Here is an 18,172-nt window from a genome sequence, read left to right as displayed (position 1 = left end):
AGCTCAGTCCCAATGATTTTCTCAGCTGTCCTCATCACTCTCTCCATACGTTGCAAGTCAGAGGTGTTGCATGATCCAAACCAGACAGAGATGCTGCTGGTCAGTATACTCTCTAGTCCCTCTGTAGAAAATGGTGAAGATGGGAGGAGGGAGGTTTGCTCTTCTTATCTGACGTAAAAAGTGCAGACGTTGCTGAGCGTTCTTCACCAGACCAGAGATTTGGTCTGGTGAAATTTCACCAGAAATGTAATGTGTCAGTAATCTGTATCCCCAGGAATTTAATGTTCCTGACTTGTTCCACTGCAGCATCATTGATAAGAAGGGGTGTGACTTGGCTGATTTTTCCGGAAATCAACAACAATTTATTTGGTTTTGTTGACATTCAGGATTAGATGGTTTGCATCACACCAGTCCACCAGATGTTTCACTTCCTCTCTGTTGTCGTCCCTGATGAGACCCAGCACTGTTGTGTTGTCCGCATACTTAATGATGTAGTTCATACTGAACCTGGCTTGGCAGTCATGGGTCATCAAGGTGAAGACCAGTGGACTCAGCATACAGCCTTGGGGGGAGACAGTGCTGAGGGAGATGACCCTTGAAGCTTTTTTACCAACCCTCACAAACTGGGGTCTGTCTGTGAGATAATCCAGCAGCCAGTTACACAGGGGGGTGTTGAGACCAAGAGGAGCTAGTTTTCTCACCAGGTGCTGGGGGATGATTGTGTTGAATGCTGAGTTGAAGTCCAGAAACAGCATTTGCACATGAGTATTCTTCTCCTCCAAGTGTTTTGGAAAATTAATAAAAAGTTAATGCAACTTACTATTGTATGTTTATCTTTCACAAACTCACATTTAGGTTCAAAATCTAAAACTCGCTAAATTTATTTGACTTATAGAGAATCTTGCCCTTCAGCTGCACTAAGCTCCAGCACCAGTGTATGTGTGAGGCTGTGAAGTGAAGTCTAAATCAGCCGGAGCCCAGAGGACGTTGTCATGGGATTCTCCATGATTGATCCGGGTCATCGATCACTAATCAAATTCTCCCTGAGTCCATGTGTGGCTGCTATGATGGCACTTCCCCATATATAAGGTCATGATGGTCACCACGGAAACGCATCCAATGTGCACCCACAACAGACTGATAACATTTGGCCTAGATACCCATCCTCAGCCGATAACACGGTGTGTGTGTGGGCGTGCTGGCGTGTGGGTGTGTGTGTGTGTGTGTGCATGTCTCTGTGTGTGTGTGTGAAATATGGTTCATAGCTGCAAGGAAACTTATAGAATTGGAAATTTTAAAAAAAATCTTTTTTTACCCTTCAACTTGACTGCCGGGTCAAATTGACCCGAACTGTATCTATATAATATGTAGACTGGGTGGGGTGGGGTGGGGGGGGGTGGGGGTGGGGAGGGGGGTTGCAAATGTGTAAAATGAATGCATTTTCAATTTATATGTAGATTGCACCTATTAAGATAAATGGACAGTTTCAAGCAACAAAAATAAAAAAATAAATAAACTTACAACTATTTAAAAAAAAAGATTTTTTTTTTTTTAAATAAGCTTCTCAGGGTTATGTTGACCCTCAACATAACAGGAGGGTTAAATGTTAGATTTTGAAACGAAACTTCCTGGGCAAACTCTTATTTTGACAGTAAGCCCCCTCTGCCCGTGTCTGCCTGGCTTGACGCAGCTCTCCTAAACTCCGGCACCTAAACGCCGCGTCGCGCGGACCCAGACTCACGGGGAGGAACACCCTCGCTTCTAACTACACTTTACAGTTTAAGTAAAACTTGTGCTTATTATACACCTGCTTCCTTTTTTCGCGTTCTGATTCATCTTTGTCATCCTGCTGACGGACTGAGTTTGGATACTGGCAGAGGGCGGGAGGAGGAGGCAAAGGAGGCTGACGGCTGTCAGATGGAGCACCGGGCTCCTGGATCTCAGGGCGCACGGCGAACCCGGAGTGAGTGAAGCCGGTGGGTGGACGCTGCTCCCCGGTAAGAAGCGCTGGCAAAGTTTTCATCATTTTTGCTGCTTTTATTTTCACTTTTCTTGCTGCGCTGCTCCGTGTTCAGCACAACAGAACATTTCTGGATGTGATGTCGCTCTTTGTCATTTGCGCTCTCAACAGAATGGATTTTTAGAAATTGCAAGTATATGCAATAAAATTAGTCCTTGATCTTATTACGGAGAGGGTGCGTTGGTGTGTTGACTGCCTGAATCATGGCAGTATTTAAAGATTTTGTTTTGAAATAATGACTTTAATTAGAACCAGAATCATCATTTCATTCCATTTGTTGCATCATAAATGTCAGGCTTTCAGAAAGATATGGATTCCTTTTTTTTTGGATATAAACATGTGTTGTTTTAGCAGATGTGGATATAATTTTGATTTTACTCAGCATGACACACTTTTCAGCTCCTGCTTTAAAATTTAAGGATAATAACTGATTGCAAAATTATTCCACATTCCTAAAATAAAACCACCTTCAGGGTGAGGTTTTGTTGATGGATAAATATACAGTATTGTGTTTTGGAGAGTTGTATCAGGAGAGAATTTAATTCCATCATGGCCAGACTGTCAGCAAGGGAGGCTTGTAATGTATTTCAAAAATAATTTTCAAGGCACATCAGCCCATTTTCAGGTAGAAGAAATTACTTCCTTTTTAAATTTTCTGTTTAATTGATGTTTACCCAACAGTCACTATTGAATAACAAAAAAGCTCTCAACTGTTCAGCCCTGGACTCCTTTCATTGTAAAAGCTTAGTTCTCATAACAAACTGAGTGAAAAAGGAGGGATAGTGGTGAATACAATCTCATTATTTTCATCAAAGATGCACACACAGAAGGACTCCTCTTTAAAGTCAGAGCTGGCTTGCCAGCTCTCCTGTTGGACTTTTTACACAGATGCCAGAGAATGCTGCCCTGTGCTGTTTTGTCCAAAATAGTTCAGATTTTTGTTCTAACTTCTTAAAGTCTTTGTATCTTTTGAAATGATTTCCCCCCCAGAATCTCAGGGGACCCATAAATGATGGAAAGAGCATTTGGCAGATCAAACATAGGCAGCGTTTGCTATGTGTGTAACCATGGCAATGTGGGTGTGTTGTAGCATGTTCCACCTTATATCTTCTCCCGCCTGATAAACATTTAAAGGGATATTAAAAGTAAATGATTCCCATGTCATTCAGTTTGACATTTCCTAGATTATTTCAGTGCTTAGTGGAATCAGTACATCTAAAAATTAACCATGGGCTGGAGTACCTCATCAATGTCAACGCAGTTCATTTTATCCTAAATTAGCAGTCAGTGAAAAATGATAACTCTCATCATCATCCTCATCATATGAGCAGATTTATGCAAAAGCTTTCAGTTTTTATTCATTCTTTCACTTCAGTGTATTTTGGGGGGATTTTATGTGATAGAGGAAGACAAAGTGCTACCTATTTGTGAAACAGAACTAAAATAAACTTGCTTAGGTCCAGCAAATAAATTAATTGTCCCAAAAATTATGGCAGTGAGTGATAATATATTGTTAACTAATAACATAAGAAAGCACACCCTGTCAAAGATCAATAAACACATTTCTAAAGAAGATTTAACAATGGAGCTGGAAGATTTTAGGTATCCAAAATAAATAAAACATAAGAAATAAAATGGATTATAAAGACTCTAAGTAATCATTAGGCTCAGACAGGGAAAACAGGCAAAACTGCCAGTTAGGACTTTAGTGAGAAAGTGTGGTGCAGGTTTTTCAAATTAATGTCTTTTAATAAAGCCTGACTTCTTTTTTAACGAACGTTTGATTTTAGTTAACAGAATACATGAATTAACAATTCAAATATTTTTGTGGTGCTAGTGGAATCTTTTTGACAGTACTCAGACAGGAAGTTAGCAGAGACAGAAGGATGGAAGATATGAAGCAGAGGTCTCAAGGTCAACCCCAGGACAGCAACTACTGTATACAGAGCACTGATTTACTGTAACGCCACGCTACAAAAAATAAATCCTGTGACAAAGTTAGCATCTAAAAATGAACACTAATCAGTGTTAGTAAGTGTTTTATAACTAAATATAGACAGATCAAGTATTGAATGCAAAATTGAAGTTAAGGTACTAACTTTCCTAAAATGATTGAAGTTAACAGCATGTGATGTAGAGCCAAATAGACTCTCGCATCCAACAGTGTTGCTGTGGCTATGCTGGTTTTGCTTTGAAAAACAGTTTCAGTTCCCAGTGCCAGCCTTTGTTCTCTTTTGACAGGAAAAAAAGTTGACAGATACATGATCTTTTTTATGTCCAGATTGTTTGGAGCTAGTCTGGATTAAAAGCCTCAGCAGTAATGGCCTGGTGTTTCACAGATGTGTACGAGATTACTATGAGTGCTTCCTGTTGTCATCTCTGACCCTGTTTGCACTCTTGCACATCATTTAGTTTACTTCTGTTTAGATCTGTGTATGTCCACGTTTCCTGGACCGGATTGCTGCTGGGTGGATGTGAGGGAAACACAGTCGAGTTTGGTGTGGAGACAGCAAAACAGATGAATAAAGCCTGCAGAGGAGGAACAGTCTGATGGTGCCCATTTGCCCCCTTTTGTAGGTTCATGCTGTTCACAGTGTGGCCATGACGGGCACCCAGGAGCCAGACCTGCGTGAGCAGCATGAAGGACCAGCGCAGGAGGCAGAGGATGAGGAGGAGGAAGGGGAAAAGATAAATGTGTCATTGGAGGAAGAGTTGGAGAACAAAGGGGAGGAGAAGGAAAAGGAAGAGCTGCCATACCCCTCCTTAGCACCAGTGGTTCTGTTGGCTCTGACCCAAACCAGCCCTCCCCGCTCCTGGTGCCTTCGTGTTGTCTGCCACCCATATCCTTTACTATTGGAAATACTCCTTAACATGCTCACAACTCTTTTTATGACTCCACTGTCTCTGTTTCCGCTCTGCACTTCCTCAGAACTGGTGTACATACAAGGTAACAAGCGCTGAGATGTTTATGTTCCCTTCAAACACAGCAGAGGTGGGAGAAAGGTCAGTGCCGTACATATGTGTGTGTTTGCATATAGATGTGTGTTTGGAGGAGCTCAGGTATTTCCCTGGGCCCATTACTTGTAGAAAGACACTGCTGGGATTTTGGTCCTGATTGCAGGTTTCCATAGTGACAAGCCCTAATGAATCTGCAGGGTTACAGCTACCTGTCAGTTGCATTGTTACTGTCCTCTATTTATATGGCAGAAGGGGTTACAAATGATGAAGAAAACTCATGCCAGCTCACAAACTTGACTCCACTGCTGTCTTTATCTTCTCACCTCCTGTTCCTTCTTGCTGTTTCTCTACCTCCATCCAGTTCCACCCATAAAGGTGCTAGAGTGTTTGGGCCCGGTTATCGGTGCTCAGGGGTGTGTGTGTGTGTGTGTGTGTGTGGGTGGGTGTGTGCGTGTGTGTGTGTGTGTGTGAGTGACCAGTAATACTGTGAAGCGTGTATACACGTCAGCAGGACCTCAGGGATTTGTTGAGGCTGTCCAAATTGAATATTTTCCACAGCTTATGACTTTATGAGCGCTTGTCGGGGTGTGTGGGCGTGTGTGTGTGTGTGTGTGTGTGTGTGTGTGGGTGTGTGTGTGTGTGTTGTTATACGGTTGTTGTGGCATGTCTGTGGGTTACTGCACCAGTCAGCACTTTGTGTTCTCCATAAAATATAGATAGATAATTGCTGAATAAATAAAATGTACACCAGGACTAAGAGGAAAAAGAATCACTTGCCATCATAGCATGGTTGGTGGCAGCAAGAATCACTGTGAATGAAATGACTCTCATGGTTGTAAGTTTTTTTCTGGTTCTAGTGATGCAGAACCAGAACCACAAGACCTGAGAGGTCTGGAAGGTTGATACAACAACAGCAGATCTTTAATGTATTGTGGTGCTAAGCTGTTCAGTGATTTATAAACTAACAACAGTTTTTCAAAGTCTATTCTCTGAGCTACAGGGAGCCAGTGAAGGACTTTAGAACTGGGTTGATGGGTTCTAACTTCCTGGTTTTAGTGAGAACATCAGCAGCAGCGTTCTGGATCAGCTGCAGCTGGACCATTGATTTGTTGGACAGACCTGTGAAGACGCTGTTGCAGTAATCAATGCAATAAATGCTTGGATGAGTTTCTCTAGATTTTGCTGAGACATTAATCCTTTTATCTTGGAAATGTTCTTTTGTGCATTGACTCTAGATCGTTCCTCTTTAGATCCAAACATAACTTCAGTTTTGTTTTTGTTCAGCTGGAGAAAGTTTTGGCACATCCTCAATTTTCTTGGCACTTATATCTATTCTAAGCATCTGTTCAGTGCTTGGATAGGTTTTGTCTTCTGGTGACATTGTAATGCAGAGCTAGGGATACATTTTTCCATGCACCTTCATCTTTCACCCAAATCCAAATACTATTGAAAATCTGATATTTTATAATTTAGCTGTATTACACACTGGCTCCATCAATAAATGGGCCAATTATCAAAATACCTTAAATGAGCGATAGTAGCTCATTTTATTATTTTAAGTTTCAAAACTATTTCCAAGTACAGTTTGTTAACTGAACCAGTAACATTTAATCAAAATTGCTCACTCTCAACAGATACAAGTACAAATGATCAACTGGGATGTACATTTTTACCATACACGTTTTTTTAAATTGTAAAAATGTATTTGTCAACTTCTTCAACTTGTTTTTCAAAAGAAATGTTTTAAACATTTTTGTGCAAAATTTGCAACAATATTGCGTTGCGTATATTCTATCCTGTCAGAAGAGAAGAAAATGCATAATATTTTACAATCACAGTAAATAGGCTATGTCCATGTCCTGGTCTTTTTCTGAGAGCTACAGTCACTTGCTTAAAATGAGTAGGGCCAGACTGAGTTTATTTTTTTATTTTTTTGCTTGTTTGTTTTAAATATGGCAGAATAGTTGTAATGATATAAGAATAAAGTCAAAATGTTATGAGAACGCAACACCATGCTGCATTAAAATGAGGAATACTGATTGTCTTGTAAAGTTGTTGGTATCGATCTTACAAATAAGGAAATATTTAATCTTTTAACACATCAGAATCAAATCATCAGCCTTTGAAGCCCGTAAGGGTGTATGGAGAAAAAAGAATCCCAACTTACTTTCTCAAGATCCCAAGAAACTTTATGAAACCTCTCAAATCAATCTTCACCAATCTTCATTTATGAAAAGGCTGTTTGTACAGTTTCTGCAGTGCTGGTAGTGGCAGTGGAGTCTAAGCGAGAGACACACAGGATGATCTATGTGTTCTATGGTCTAGAGATGTCCCAGATGAGGATATTATGCTAAGAGATATGAGGCTGAAGTTGGTTTCCGTTTGCAGCTTAAGATTCTGGAATAGCCTAAAGAGCAATTCCACCTCTTTTTTTCACTGCCTTCGGTATCTTTCATCTACTCTAGTTAAAAAACTTCAACACCTAGACTCTTCAAATCTGGATTAGATGATTCTGCTCTACTAGCAGAATATTAAAAACCTAGTGTGGGATTTGTGAAAGCTTTATTTGATTGCTCGTACAAATGACTCGATGTCTTCTGGAGAGAAATATTGAGAGCACAAATGTAGGTCCTCTGGAAGTTGCACTCTTCTTTTTTCTTGCGGGAAGCGATCCAGACCCACCTCACTATTTATTTATTTTTTTATTATAACCAACAGTGACACAGTGTGATATTGTCTAAACTTACACCAAACCCAATATGATAAACAACGACTTGCGTAATGTTAGTCTTCCTGTGTTTACCCTGTAGATTCCACTATAGAACAGACCCAAGCGTCTCATCATCCCAGCATGCATTATCCAGGGGAAAAAATAGAGAAATTCATGAGTGAAAACTAGGAATGCTCCGATCAGGTTTTTTGCTGCTGATTCCGATTCTGATCACCCATGATCATTGCCGATCATCTGGATTGACTGTTAATTTTTCACTTCAAGTATAAATGCTACTATGTGATCTGGCAAAATTAAAAATGATCTGGTAATAAATTCACCTAATTTAGAAATAAACAGGTAAAATATCTGCAGGTACAATAAAGCAGAAACTCAGTCAAAAGGACAAATGAAAAACTTGTAAAAAAACGAGTAATGAGTAAAATATTTAACACTAAGGTTCTCAGTACCATAAATTATACATGAGTCAAATTAATCTCACAACACTGCATATGTCAAATAAAATTAAGTAAAAAAGGAAACATTTGTTCAAAGTAAAATACAGGTTGCATCAAAATAAACAATCCTGAGTCTCATAGCAAACATTTTAATACATATGTAAGTATTACATGTTGCAGCTTTAAGCAGATGTTTGGTGGAGAGTTCACTGCCGGGTGGAGCAGAAACGGTGCTCCATCTGTGAAATATTACTACCAGTAGCACGTAGCAGCGGTCCAACAGCAAGAGCAGAACCAACATCTTACACAGCTAGATCATTGACTTTATTTATCGGTGTATTGGTTTAGCTTTCTGACCGTCATGCTCTTCCGGGTGTTGGTAGTTGTGCACTAGTTTACCTGCTATCTGGCCGCTCCAGATGTCTATTTTTCCTACAGTGAGCCTCAATATAGTCATGCTCGTTTAAGTGTTTGTTTTTTAAATGTCATATTAGATTCGTTGTGTTGATGCATTTCAACATGCTTCACCGCCGAGGTCATTTTCCGTCACATCACGCAAATGTCCCCATTCACTCTCATAGTGTTATAGTTCCTCATGACATTGCTTAGGATTTTTGCACAGGCAGGCTGCGAAGCGAGTAGCCTGATTGGTTTTGGTGATCGGCAACAAGATCGGAAATTGGCCAATTATGATTGGTGTCACCTCTAGTGAAAAATATAATTAAAGATATAAAATTTATGATGTAATTATGAGTTTTTACTCAACGTTTTGTTAACTAAAAAACAACAAATTTTCAGTTGGCAGGAAAATTACAACATATTTAGGCCAACATGTAAACTAATTGTGGATCCCTTTAAAAGTGGTCCAAGAAGAAACAGTGCTGGACCAGATCCGAGGCTAATGTGCCTCGAAAGAAGGCTCCCCACACGTATGTGGTCCAATCCAACAGATGAACAATTGTATCATTAAGAAGTGAATCAAAACACACAATTCATCAAAGTTTGTGTGTAGGGCTGCATATCTGCAGACGAGTTGGGGTGACACTGGTCACATGTTCTGTAAGGTGGATGTTCTTAGTTGGCACCTGTCAGTTAAAGCACCTGGATGACAAGCCAGTGCAGGGAGTGTGATGCTTTGGGAAATGTTCTCCTGAGAAGCTTTGAGTCCTGCCATCGCTCTGGATGTCTCTATGACATGTATCAACTTCAGAAGTATTGCTACAGACCATGTGCACTTCCACAGAGTCAATATTCCCTGAATGCTCTGGACTTTTTAAATTTCCATACCATGAAAAAAAAAATGGTTCAAAAATAGTTTGAAGTGTTCATCACTTGTTAACATGTTGATTTGTCATCTAACTTGGACACATAAGTTCTCTCCAACAGGCTTCACCTCACAACTTACAATGCCTAAAGGATTTATTTGCAAGTTTTACTTTTGACCACATCATCATGTTTATGCAGAGTTTCCAATTCCAAGCTGTGTAAACTTGAATGCTTATTGAATATAAGCATATCAGCTGATGTGGGGCCTAAGCAGATCAACACTCTATATCAAGTTGTGCGTAATTCTTCTTGTCAGGCGAAATGGGCCAGAAAAGAGACTCTGAAAAGTCCAAAGTTGTAGAAAGTCTTTCAGATGGATGCAGCACTCTTGAGATTACTAAGATATTGGGGCGTGATCACAAAACCATCAAACATTTTGCTTCAAATAGTCAACAGGGTCGCAAGAAACGTGTTGAGTAAAAAAGATGTAAATATTTGATGGACGATAAATTGTCCCAGAAGTTATTGCGATAAATGATAATATTCTTGTTTCAAATAATATAATGGTAACAATGGCATAATAACACAAGAACACATTCTCAAAGATCAATAAACTTTAAATTAATATGAACAATTGACACTGGAACTAGAAGATATTTTAAGTATCCAAAATAAACAAAACAGAAACAACAAATAAAATGATTTATGAAGCCTCTGTAAACAAAATTATCCTCCAAAGAGAGGGAGGCTAGAAACCAAAACACCAGACTGAAAACTTTGTCAACTAGTTGTTGGAAGAAGGAGAATGAGAAGAGAGAGAAACTATCAATCATGTAAGTGATTGAGTTTGTTTTAATTCATTATGTGATTAGTTGATATATTGCTTATTGTGACATTCCTACCTGTCCCTCACATTGTCGTTATTCAGATTCAGAAAGCTGACTGTCCCATTGTAACTGAGGGTGTTTTCACACCTGATAGTCCGGTAGACTCGGTTCGATTGAGGACCAAAATTGCAACATTTATTACATTTTCAGCTGCTGTAGTTCACATTTATACCGTAGTGTCAAGCGATTCAAACTAACTGAAAACCTGTCCCCCCCGTCGCCTGTGGTGACGCTGCACTAAGAACTACTGAAAGAATCGACACAAAGCCTCTGAAGACGTCCAGCGCAATTTCCTTCTTCACAAAATGTAAACAAAAATGGAGCAGTATCAGATTTGAGCAGTTCTAGGATTTCTCTATTGATATACATTACTGGTTTGCTAGCAAATTTGTCTTTATTAGTTAATAGTTTAGCAATAATTTTATAATTTGTGCACCACAGCAAAAAGGAAAATAAGCTGATAAACAGGAGTAAAACAACTTCTCACAACATTTGTTAACCGCAGAGCAGAGAGTAATATATTGACCAGAATGCCTTGCGCTGTAGTTAGCTTCCTGCTTTGGAACGGTCTCCAGTGCAGTTGCATTCTCACTGCCTTCCAACCCCATCAGAGTTGACTTCAGCCGACCGACACCTAGATTTTTAGGAGGATCAGGGTTCGCTTTTTTAGTCCGTTTTGGAATTCAAATTTGTACTCACACTCCCCAAACGAATCGGACTTTCTAGACAAACGGAATAGAGACTCATTAAAGTGGGCTAAACAGGGCTGGTGTGAATACACCCTAAGTCAGTGTTACAGATGAATGCAGTTATTGTTATAAAGATTTTCCCTACAGGGAAAATGTGTAATTCTCGGAGAGATTACGTTGCCTTGTTCGAAATTTCAGCTATGATTCTTTTAACATTTAATGTCTCCTGAATATTTTATTTTGAAAAATACCGAAATAACTTCTGCAGACTTCCTGGTCATATGTGGTTTAAAAGATAATTCACTAAATCTCGTTTAAATGATATTTATGCAGAACAGATGTGATTGTGTATTATGAAGGTTGGTCCAGTTGTGTTTGAAATTGTCAAATTTGAAGAAAGGGGTTGTTTCTTGCTTGGTACCCTCTTAACCCATGATGATGTTAAACTATTATTTTTTTTGATGTAACTCATAAGTGTGAACCTTTATGGTTCCTGAACAACCTAACCAATATTTACTTTCACTTGAGGAGGACAGCTAGTTGACCCTAACCCTGTATTGTTAATTTTTTTTTTTGTTACCATAACTGAGTTTTCTAACAAGAACTTCAAAATTTAGGGAATGTGCTTAAAAACCTGATTCCGTGCCCCAGTAAGCGGTCAATTTAAATGAATCTGACCATTTTTGCCATAAAGAGTGGTAAAACATACACTCAGAAATATGCCAGAAGATGCCACTTGTTAAGGGACATTGAAACAAACATTATTGGAGGTGTAGGTATATATTTTAGATATCGTGCATTTTGGCTCTATGTTGATGAAAGAAAATCCACAATAAATTCAAACTTGTACCCCCAGGTTTGTGTTTTAAAAATAATTCAAATTTTATGCAGTATTATCATTACACTCTAAAGAAGCATTTCAAATGCATCAGAAAAGGCCAGCCCTTCTACAAAACATGTCTTTCTGAGCGCCTGAAAGTGATGAAAATATCTCCACAGCACCCCGCTGAGTTGTTGCCATGGACGCATCCCAGGTCACTCTACTCTCACTGTGTCAGTACTAACTTACACACATTTGTAAGTTAGTACTTACAGTTGAGCAATGGTGCACTCCCTAGCAAGCGTGTGGATTCACAAGTGAGGAAATGCCTGCATATAAACAAGGGAATCTCCCCAGGAGAGGCTCTTCGGAGGAATCACCTGGTTGCTTGGAAACAGTGTAGCTCTGCCCAGACGACCCAATTGCTTCTGCTTGCAGCTTTATTTTCGTCAGATGTTGCCCAGCTCTCTCTGTCTTCACAGTGCAGTTAATGGAAACAGCCTCATTTTATTATGCATGCTAAACAGAGTTCTTTGCTTTACACCTTTTCTGTCTGCAAGCATAAATTACTGAGTGATGTGGAAGGAAACCAACGAGGCTGGAGTTTGTTCAACAGAGATAAAAATGTGTTTAGGCTCAGATAAAAGGTGGATTATCACTGATCAAAGTCCTATTTCTTCTTTCTTTCTCATACCTTGTTTTTCTTGCATATTAATCACCGGCCTCCTTGCTTTATTTCCCAAATAGCTACGCTACTTTGAATCCTGTCTGCATTTGAGTTTTTTGTATCACTTTTGTATCACTTTTGTTGGTGGTGAGGATAGACTTGGTCAGACCCAGGATGAATCGCAAAAGTGAATTTAATGATGAACTATTAGTAACGAAAACCAGGAGGCACAGGAGAGAGTGGTGGCACAGACTCTGTAGACACAGGGATGTGAAACAGACAACAAGGACAGGAACCACAATGACAGCGAAGACAAAACCATGACAAGGATCCGGTGGGAAACAAGAGACACAGGTGGGGTTAAATACATGAGGGATAAATCAGGGAAACGAGACATCTGGGATCAGTTAGGGGGTAGACAGGACAACACAGGGTCTAAATTAAGTAATAGAAAACGCATACAAAACCCAAATCCCACAACTATTATTTTTTTGTGATGTACCAAGTATTTTTTTCCTGAAACAAAACAAAGTTTATGATAAATATCAATGCCAATTTTATGAAATTCCCTTTGCTTAAAAACACTCCAGTGTCCAGTGAAATCAGTCAGACCAACTTGCCTTCTGACACAAAACCATCCTGATTAGGTCAAGGGAATCGAAGTTGGAGCTTTCCAAGGAAAAAAGTGACTTCCTGTTTTGAGGGGGCAATGCTTTGGTGATGTCACAGATGTAACCCCTCAGGTTATATATATATCACTCTTTTCTCCCCTTAAACAGTAGTAATCACGTTTTCTTAATTTGGTAAGTGTTTTACACTCACATATTGTTATTTACTACCGCCAGTAAATGCATCAGTTTTACTTGGCTCTACCTTACTGGTCAGTCAAGGGCAAAATCAAGTTTAAGCAATTTGATTGGTTGTGACGGACTGGGGTGAGAACGGTACTGGAGGTGTACGTGCCGCTGCTACGCACAGTCAGTCAGTCGGCCTGCGGCCGTTCATGGACGAGGTTGGACCTGTGCCGTTGTGGACTATTATATTTTTTTTATTGCTAACCTTTTGGAGCTACCAACTTTTCCTGAACGCTTTGCTTGGTTTTTCGAGCCACGGATCCGGACCACGCTCAACGTTTTGCTTGGATTTTGGAGCTGCAGATCCGAACCACGCTCGTGAGCCGGAACGGACGGTGGGACCGAAGTTGGAGCAGTTTTATTGCCGTTCGTTTAAAACTGGTAATCCATGGTGGGGTGAGTAACCCATTCCTCGTGGTTGTTCTGGGAGCCGCCATCATTGGAACTGCTATTCCGAGGACGAATGCTAACAGAGTCTCCTCAGGCCTGCAACGTTTGAAAAGCCAACGGACTGCTTTAATAACTCAAGAAACTGAATAGTGTGGTTGATGCCAACAGTATTTGTATTTCATACATTCAGCTTTATTGTTTTTGTTTATTGAATACCACTTGTTTAAAGGGGTTGTTTTGAACAGTTCTGGTTCTGAGACAGCACAGTTGCACTAAGTGTGCTTAAAATCTTATTACTAATCTATTGGGGTTGTAATATTGAGTGTAGCACTTCCTGCGATTAATATCTAATTAATGGGTGGGATACCTTCTGTGCTATTGTTCCATGGTGCTGAAAGTTATCTGTGCTCTGTTAATGTGCATTGCCCTTGGTTTATTACTGACCAGTACGGTTTATTAAACTGGTACATATTCAACTTTACCATCTTCCTTCCTTATTTTAGTATAAGGTCACAGTCACACTGCATTTAGATCTTACTTATAGCTATCTTAGTCTTGCTCTTGTGCTCAGTTACGCACTCTATTCACTACATATATTGTTGCCAATTAATACATTATTTTCTCATTGTGAGGTAGTTGATAGAGTGTAGGTCAGAGAATCTGGGCGCTGTTCATAGGGGAAAACTAGAACAGTGGTTACATAAATGGAGGCACCGCTGGGATATTAGACCGAGTAACTGTCCTACAATCAAGACTAGAAGAACTATAATCATACCACAATGGCCAACTCATCCCTCCCACTACCACCGTTAGAGCTTCAGACCTGGTGCAGCGAATCAAATGTAAATCCAGCTTATGCAGTTGTCGTGAGTGGAGTTCCCATGGACACCAGTATTGCGGATGTGGAAGAGTTACTGGAGACAGTTAAAGCCTTCGGCAGAGTACGTGTCCGAGCCCAAAAGTCTGTCCCTCAACTGAAAACTGACATACTGCTGTGTGAGTGTCGCAATCCAGTTGACCCTAGCAAAGCGCCTCCAGAAATATTCCCCCACACGGGTGAATTACCGTGGAAGCTAACTTTGCTTACTGAACCTGCGGAAGAACCAGACGAGTTTGCCATAAAACTAAAAAGACTGCTTGAAAGTGAAGGAAAAACATTAGCAGATATTGAGCCCTTGCTTTCCCAAGAGTCAAATCTGAAACAGGAGCACCCTTCATCTATTATTCGGGCTGTTGGAGAACTGTTGGAAAAAGTGAGACCCCCACAGGAGAACAATGCATTTCGCCGACTACGAGTTTTCTCTGGAGTTACTCCCACCCCTGCTGGTGAAGAGACACTTGAGAATTGGTTGGAGCAGGCACAATTAATGCTCGATGAATGTGATTGTTCTGCCAAAGAGAAGCGGAAGAGGATTGTTGAGAGTGTAAAGGGGCCAGCGCTTGAAATAATACAAGCTATACGCTGCAATGATCCAGACACACCCCCTCAAAAATTCTTGGAGGCAATTGAAAATGTATTTGGCACCACAGAATCAGGTGAAGACCTATATTTTGCCTTCAGATCTATGCAGCAAAACCCAAATGAAAGACTTTCAGATTTTGTTAGAAGGCTGGAGAAAGTTCTCACCAAGGCTGTTCAAAAGGGTGGTGTCCCTCCTGCCCTAAGAGACCGTGCACGAGCTGAGCAGCTGTTACGAGGTGCTGTTGAATCTGACATTATGCTGCTGCAGCTGCGGCTAAAAGAAAGACTTCACAATCCCCCATCCTTCATGGCACTGCTAAGTGAGGTACGTGCAGATGAGGATCAGAAAATGCTAAGGCGGCATACTACCAGTGTGCGACAAGTTGGCGCAGCAGACCTAAAGGCACCAAAGCTCTCTGAAATGGATGCCCTCAAGGATCAGATAAAGGAGCTTCGAAGCCAAGTACAGCAGCTAACAGTAAAAGGACAAGATAGCCCTCACCTAATTGGAGGAGTGCCACAAGCTGTGGCTGCACGTTCTAATCCTGAGATGCATGTGTTAAAAGAACAAGTTCTTAGTCTCCAACACCAGTTCAGCCAACAAGCTACACCACCCACGGCTCCCATACCTCAGCCAAGGAACCAAAGAAATTCTTGGCGTAAAGATAGAGAACCCACAAAGTTTGCCAGAGAGGGTTCCAATGTATTTTGTTACCGTTGTGGCGAAGATGGCCACATTGCCACCAATTGCACCTGTCCTGAAAACTCTTCCAAGGTCATCCGAAAACTAATTCAGTCAATGCAAAAACTGCAACAAAGTCAAAAGAGAACCAGCTCACGGTCTTCAGAGCCAGAAAGAAAAGGTGGCCAAGTCACTGTGAGCCAAATTGGTCCTCCCACACCCAACCAGATACCTACAGGTCTCATTGGGGCACCAACAGTAGGCCAAATTATTATTGAAGGCCAGCCTTGTGATGCCTTAATGGACAGTGGCTCCACTGTTTCTATTGTATTTGAGGGCTGGTATACCCAACACCTATCCCACTTACCATTACACCCCATTTCGAGTCTAGACCTTTGGGGCCTTGGCCAGAACAGTTACCCCTATAAAGGTTTTATCGCTGCTCAAATACAGTTTCCTGAGGATATTGTAAAAGGTGGGTCCCGGACAGTCTTGGCTTTAGTCTGTCCAGAACCGAATGGTCCCGAACAGCAGCCAGTGATTATTGGCACAAATGCACGGACTTTCATTCATGAGCCACAATCCAAAAGGGCATCAAAGAACAACAAGGTGGCACAAACTATGCGGGTGTGCACACAGTCCATCCAAAAGTCACCTGTGACCCCAAACAGAGCAGCAGCTTTTGTGAAATGGGTTGGACCTGGGCCTCTAACTATACCCCCTGGTTCTGGACTTACAGCTACATGTAAAGTGTCCTGCTCAGAATCTTTGGAGGACAGCATACTGGTGATTGAGACACCTGTTACCAGATCCCTTCCTGCAGGGGTGCTAATGCCCTCATGTGTGCTTTTGTCCATGGACATGGATGCAGAACAATTCCCTCTGTTCCTGAAAAATGAAACGGCCAAACCCAAGTCCCTTCCTAAAGGCACGGTCATAGCTCATGTCCATAAAGCTGACATAGTCACCCAGATACAGCCAAGCCAAGTACCCCACCAACGACTTGACCCGACAGTCTTCAATTTTGGTGACTCCCCCATTCCTGAAAACTGGAAAGTCCAACTATCACAAAAGTTGGCTGAGCGACCTGAAGTTTTCTCTCTGACCGAATGGGATGTTGGACTTGCAAAAGGGGTTGAACACCACATCCGACTAAATGATTCTAGACCATTTCGAGAACGGGTAAGACGCCTGGCTCCCGCAGACATTGATGATGTCCGTCGACACTTACAAGAGCTTCTTGCTGCTGGCATAATTAAAGAATCTCGTTCACCATACGCCTCCCCAATTGTAATCGCAAGAAAGAAAACTGGCAAAATTCGAATGTGCATTGATTACCGCACACTTAATTCCAGAACCATACCAGACCAATACACACTTCCGAGAATAGACGATGCCTTGGCCTGCCTCACTGGGAGTCGCTGGTTCTCTGTGCTCGACCTTCGCAGTGGCTATTACCAAATTGAAATGGCAGAAGAAGACAAAGAAAAAACTGCATTCATTTGCCCATTGGGTTTCTACCAATTCGAACGCATGCCTCAAGGGATCACAGGTGCCCCTGCGACATTTCAGAGATTAATGGAGAAGGCAGTAGGCGATATGAATCTCCTCCAGTGTCTAGTCTACCTCGATGATCTTATTGTGTTTGGTCGTACTCTGGAAGAGCATGAAGAGCGACTTCTGAAAGTGCTCGATCGCCTGAGAGAACAAGGGTTAAAACTGTCCATTGATAAGTGTCAATTTTGCCAACCCCAAGTCAAATACGTTGGTCACATCGTGTCTGCTGCTGGCGTCGCAACAGACCCTGACAAGATAAAGGCAGTGGCGAATTGGGAACCTCCAGTAAACCTAAAATCACTGCAGTCCTTTTTAGGGTTCTGCGGTTATTACCGCAAGTTCATTGCCAACTATTCTGCCATAGTCCGGCCCCTCACAGATCTTACAAAGGGTTACCCACCAACACAAAAGAAACAAAGGAAAAATGAGCGCATTGTCACACCATACTATCACCCTTCTGAGTCATTTGGAGAGCGATGGACGCTAGAATGCACTGAGGCGTTTCGAAAAATTATCCAGTGCCTCACCCATGCCCCAGTCTTGGCCTTTGCGGACCCTACCAAGCCGTACATCCTTCATGTGGATGCCAGTCTTGACGGGCTTGGAGCGGTCCTTAATCAGGAACACTCTGATGGCTTACGCCCTGTTGCATTTGCTAGTCGCAAGTTGAGTCAGTCAGAGAGAAACTACCCTGTTCACCAACTAGAATTCTTGGCGTTGAAGTGGGCAGTCGTGGATAAGTTCCATGATTA

At 41.3% G+C, this 18,172-nt stretch overlaps 1 protein-coding gene across 2 annotated transcripts in view; it reads left to right on the top strand.

The window, feature by feature from the left end:
- The first annotated feature begins 1,691 nt into the window (after nucleotides 1–1,691).
- LOC102224032 (voltage-dependent T-type calcium channel subunit alpha-1H-like) overlaps nucleotides 1,692–18,172 on the top strand; it is a 187,920-nt gene continuing 171,439 nt past the window's right edge. For both annotated transcript variants that reach the window (XM_023333476.1, XM_023333475.1), the window contains exons 1-2: nucleotides 1,692–1,997; nucleotides 4,598–4,860. In XM_023333476.1, the coding sequence (XP_023189244.1) occupies nucleotides 4,622–4,860 (239 nt within the window). In that variant the 5' untranslated portion in view covers nucleotides 1,692–1,997; nucleotides 4,598–4,621. The remainder of the gene's footprint in view (nucleotides 1,998–4,597; nucleotides 4,861–18,172) is intronic.

Source organism: Xiphophorus maculatus, chromosome 5 (genome assembly GCF_002775205.1).
Source record: "Xiphophorus maculatus strain JP 163 A chromosome 5, X_maculatus-5.0-male, whole genome shotgun sequence".
Lineage (NCBI taxonomy): Eukaryota > Metazoa > Chordata > Actinopteri > Cyprinodontiformes > Poeciliidae > Xiphophorus > Xiphophorus maculatus.
The sequence above is the reverse complement of the archived record's forward strand: the minus strand, read 5'-3'. Positions and strand labels throughout refer to the sequence as shown.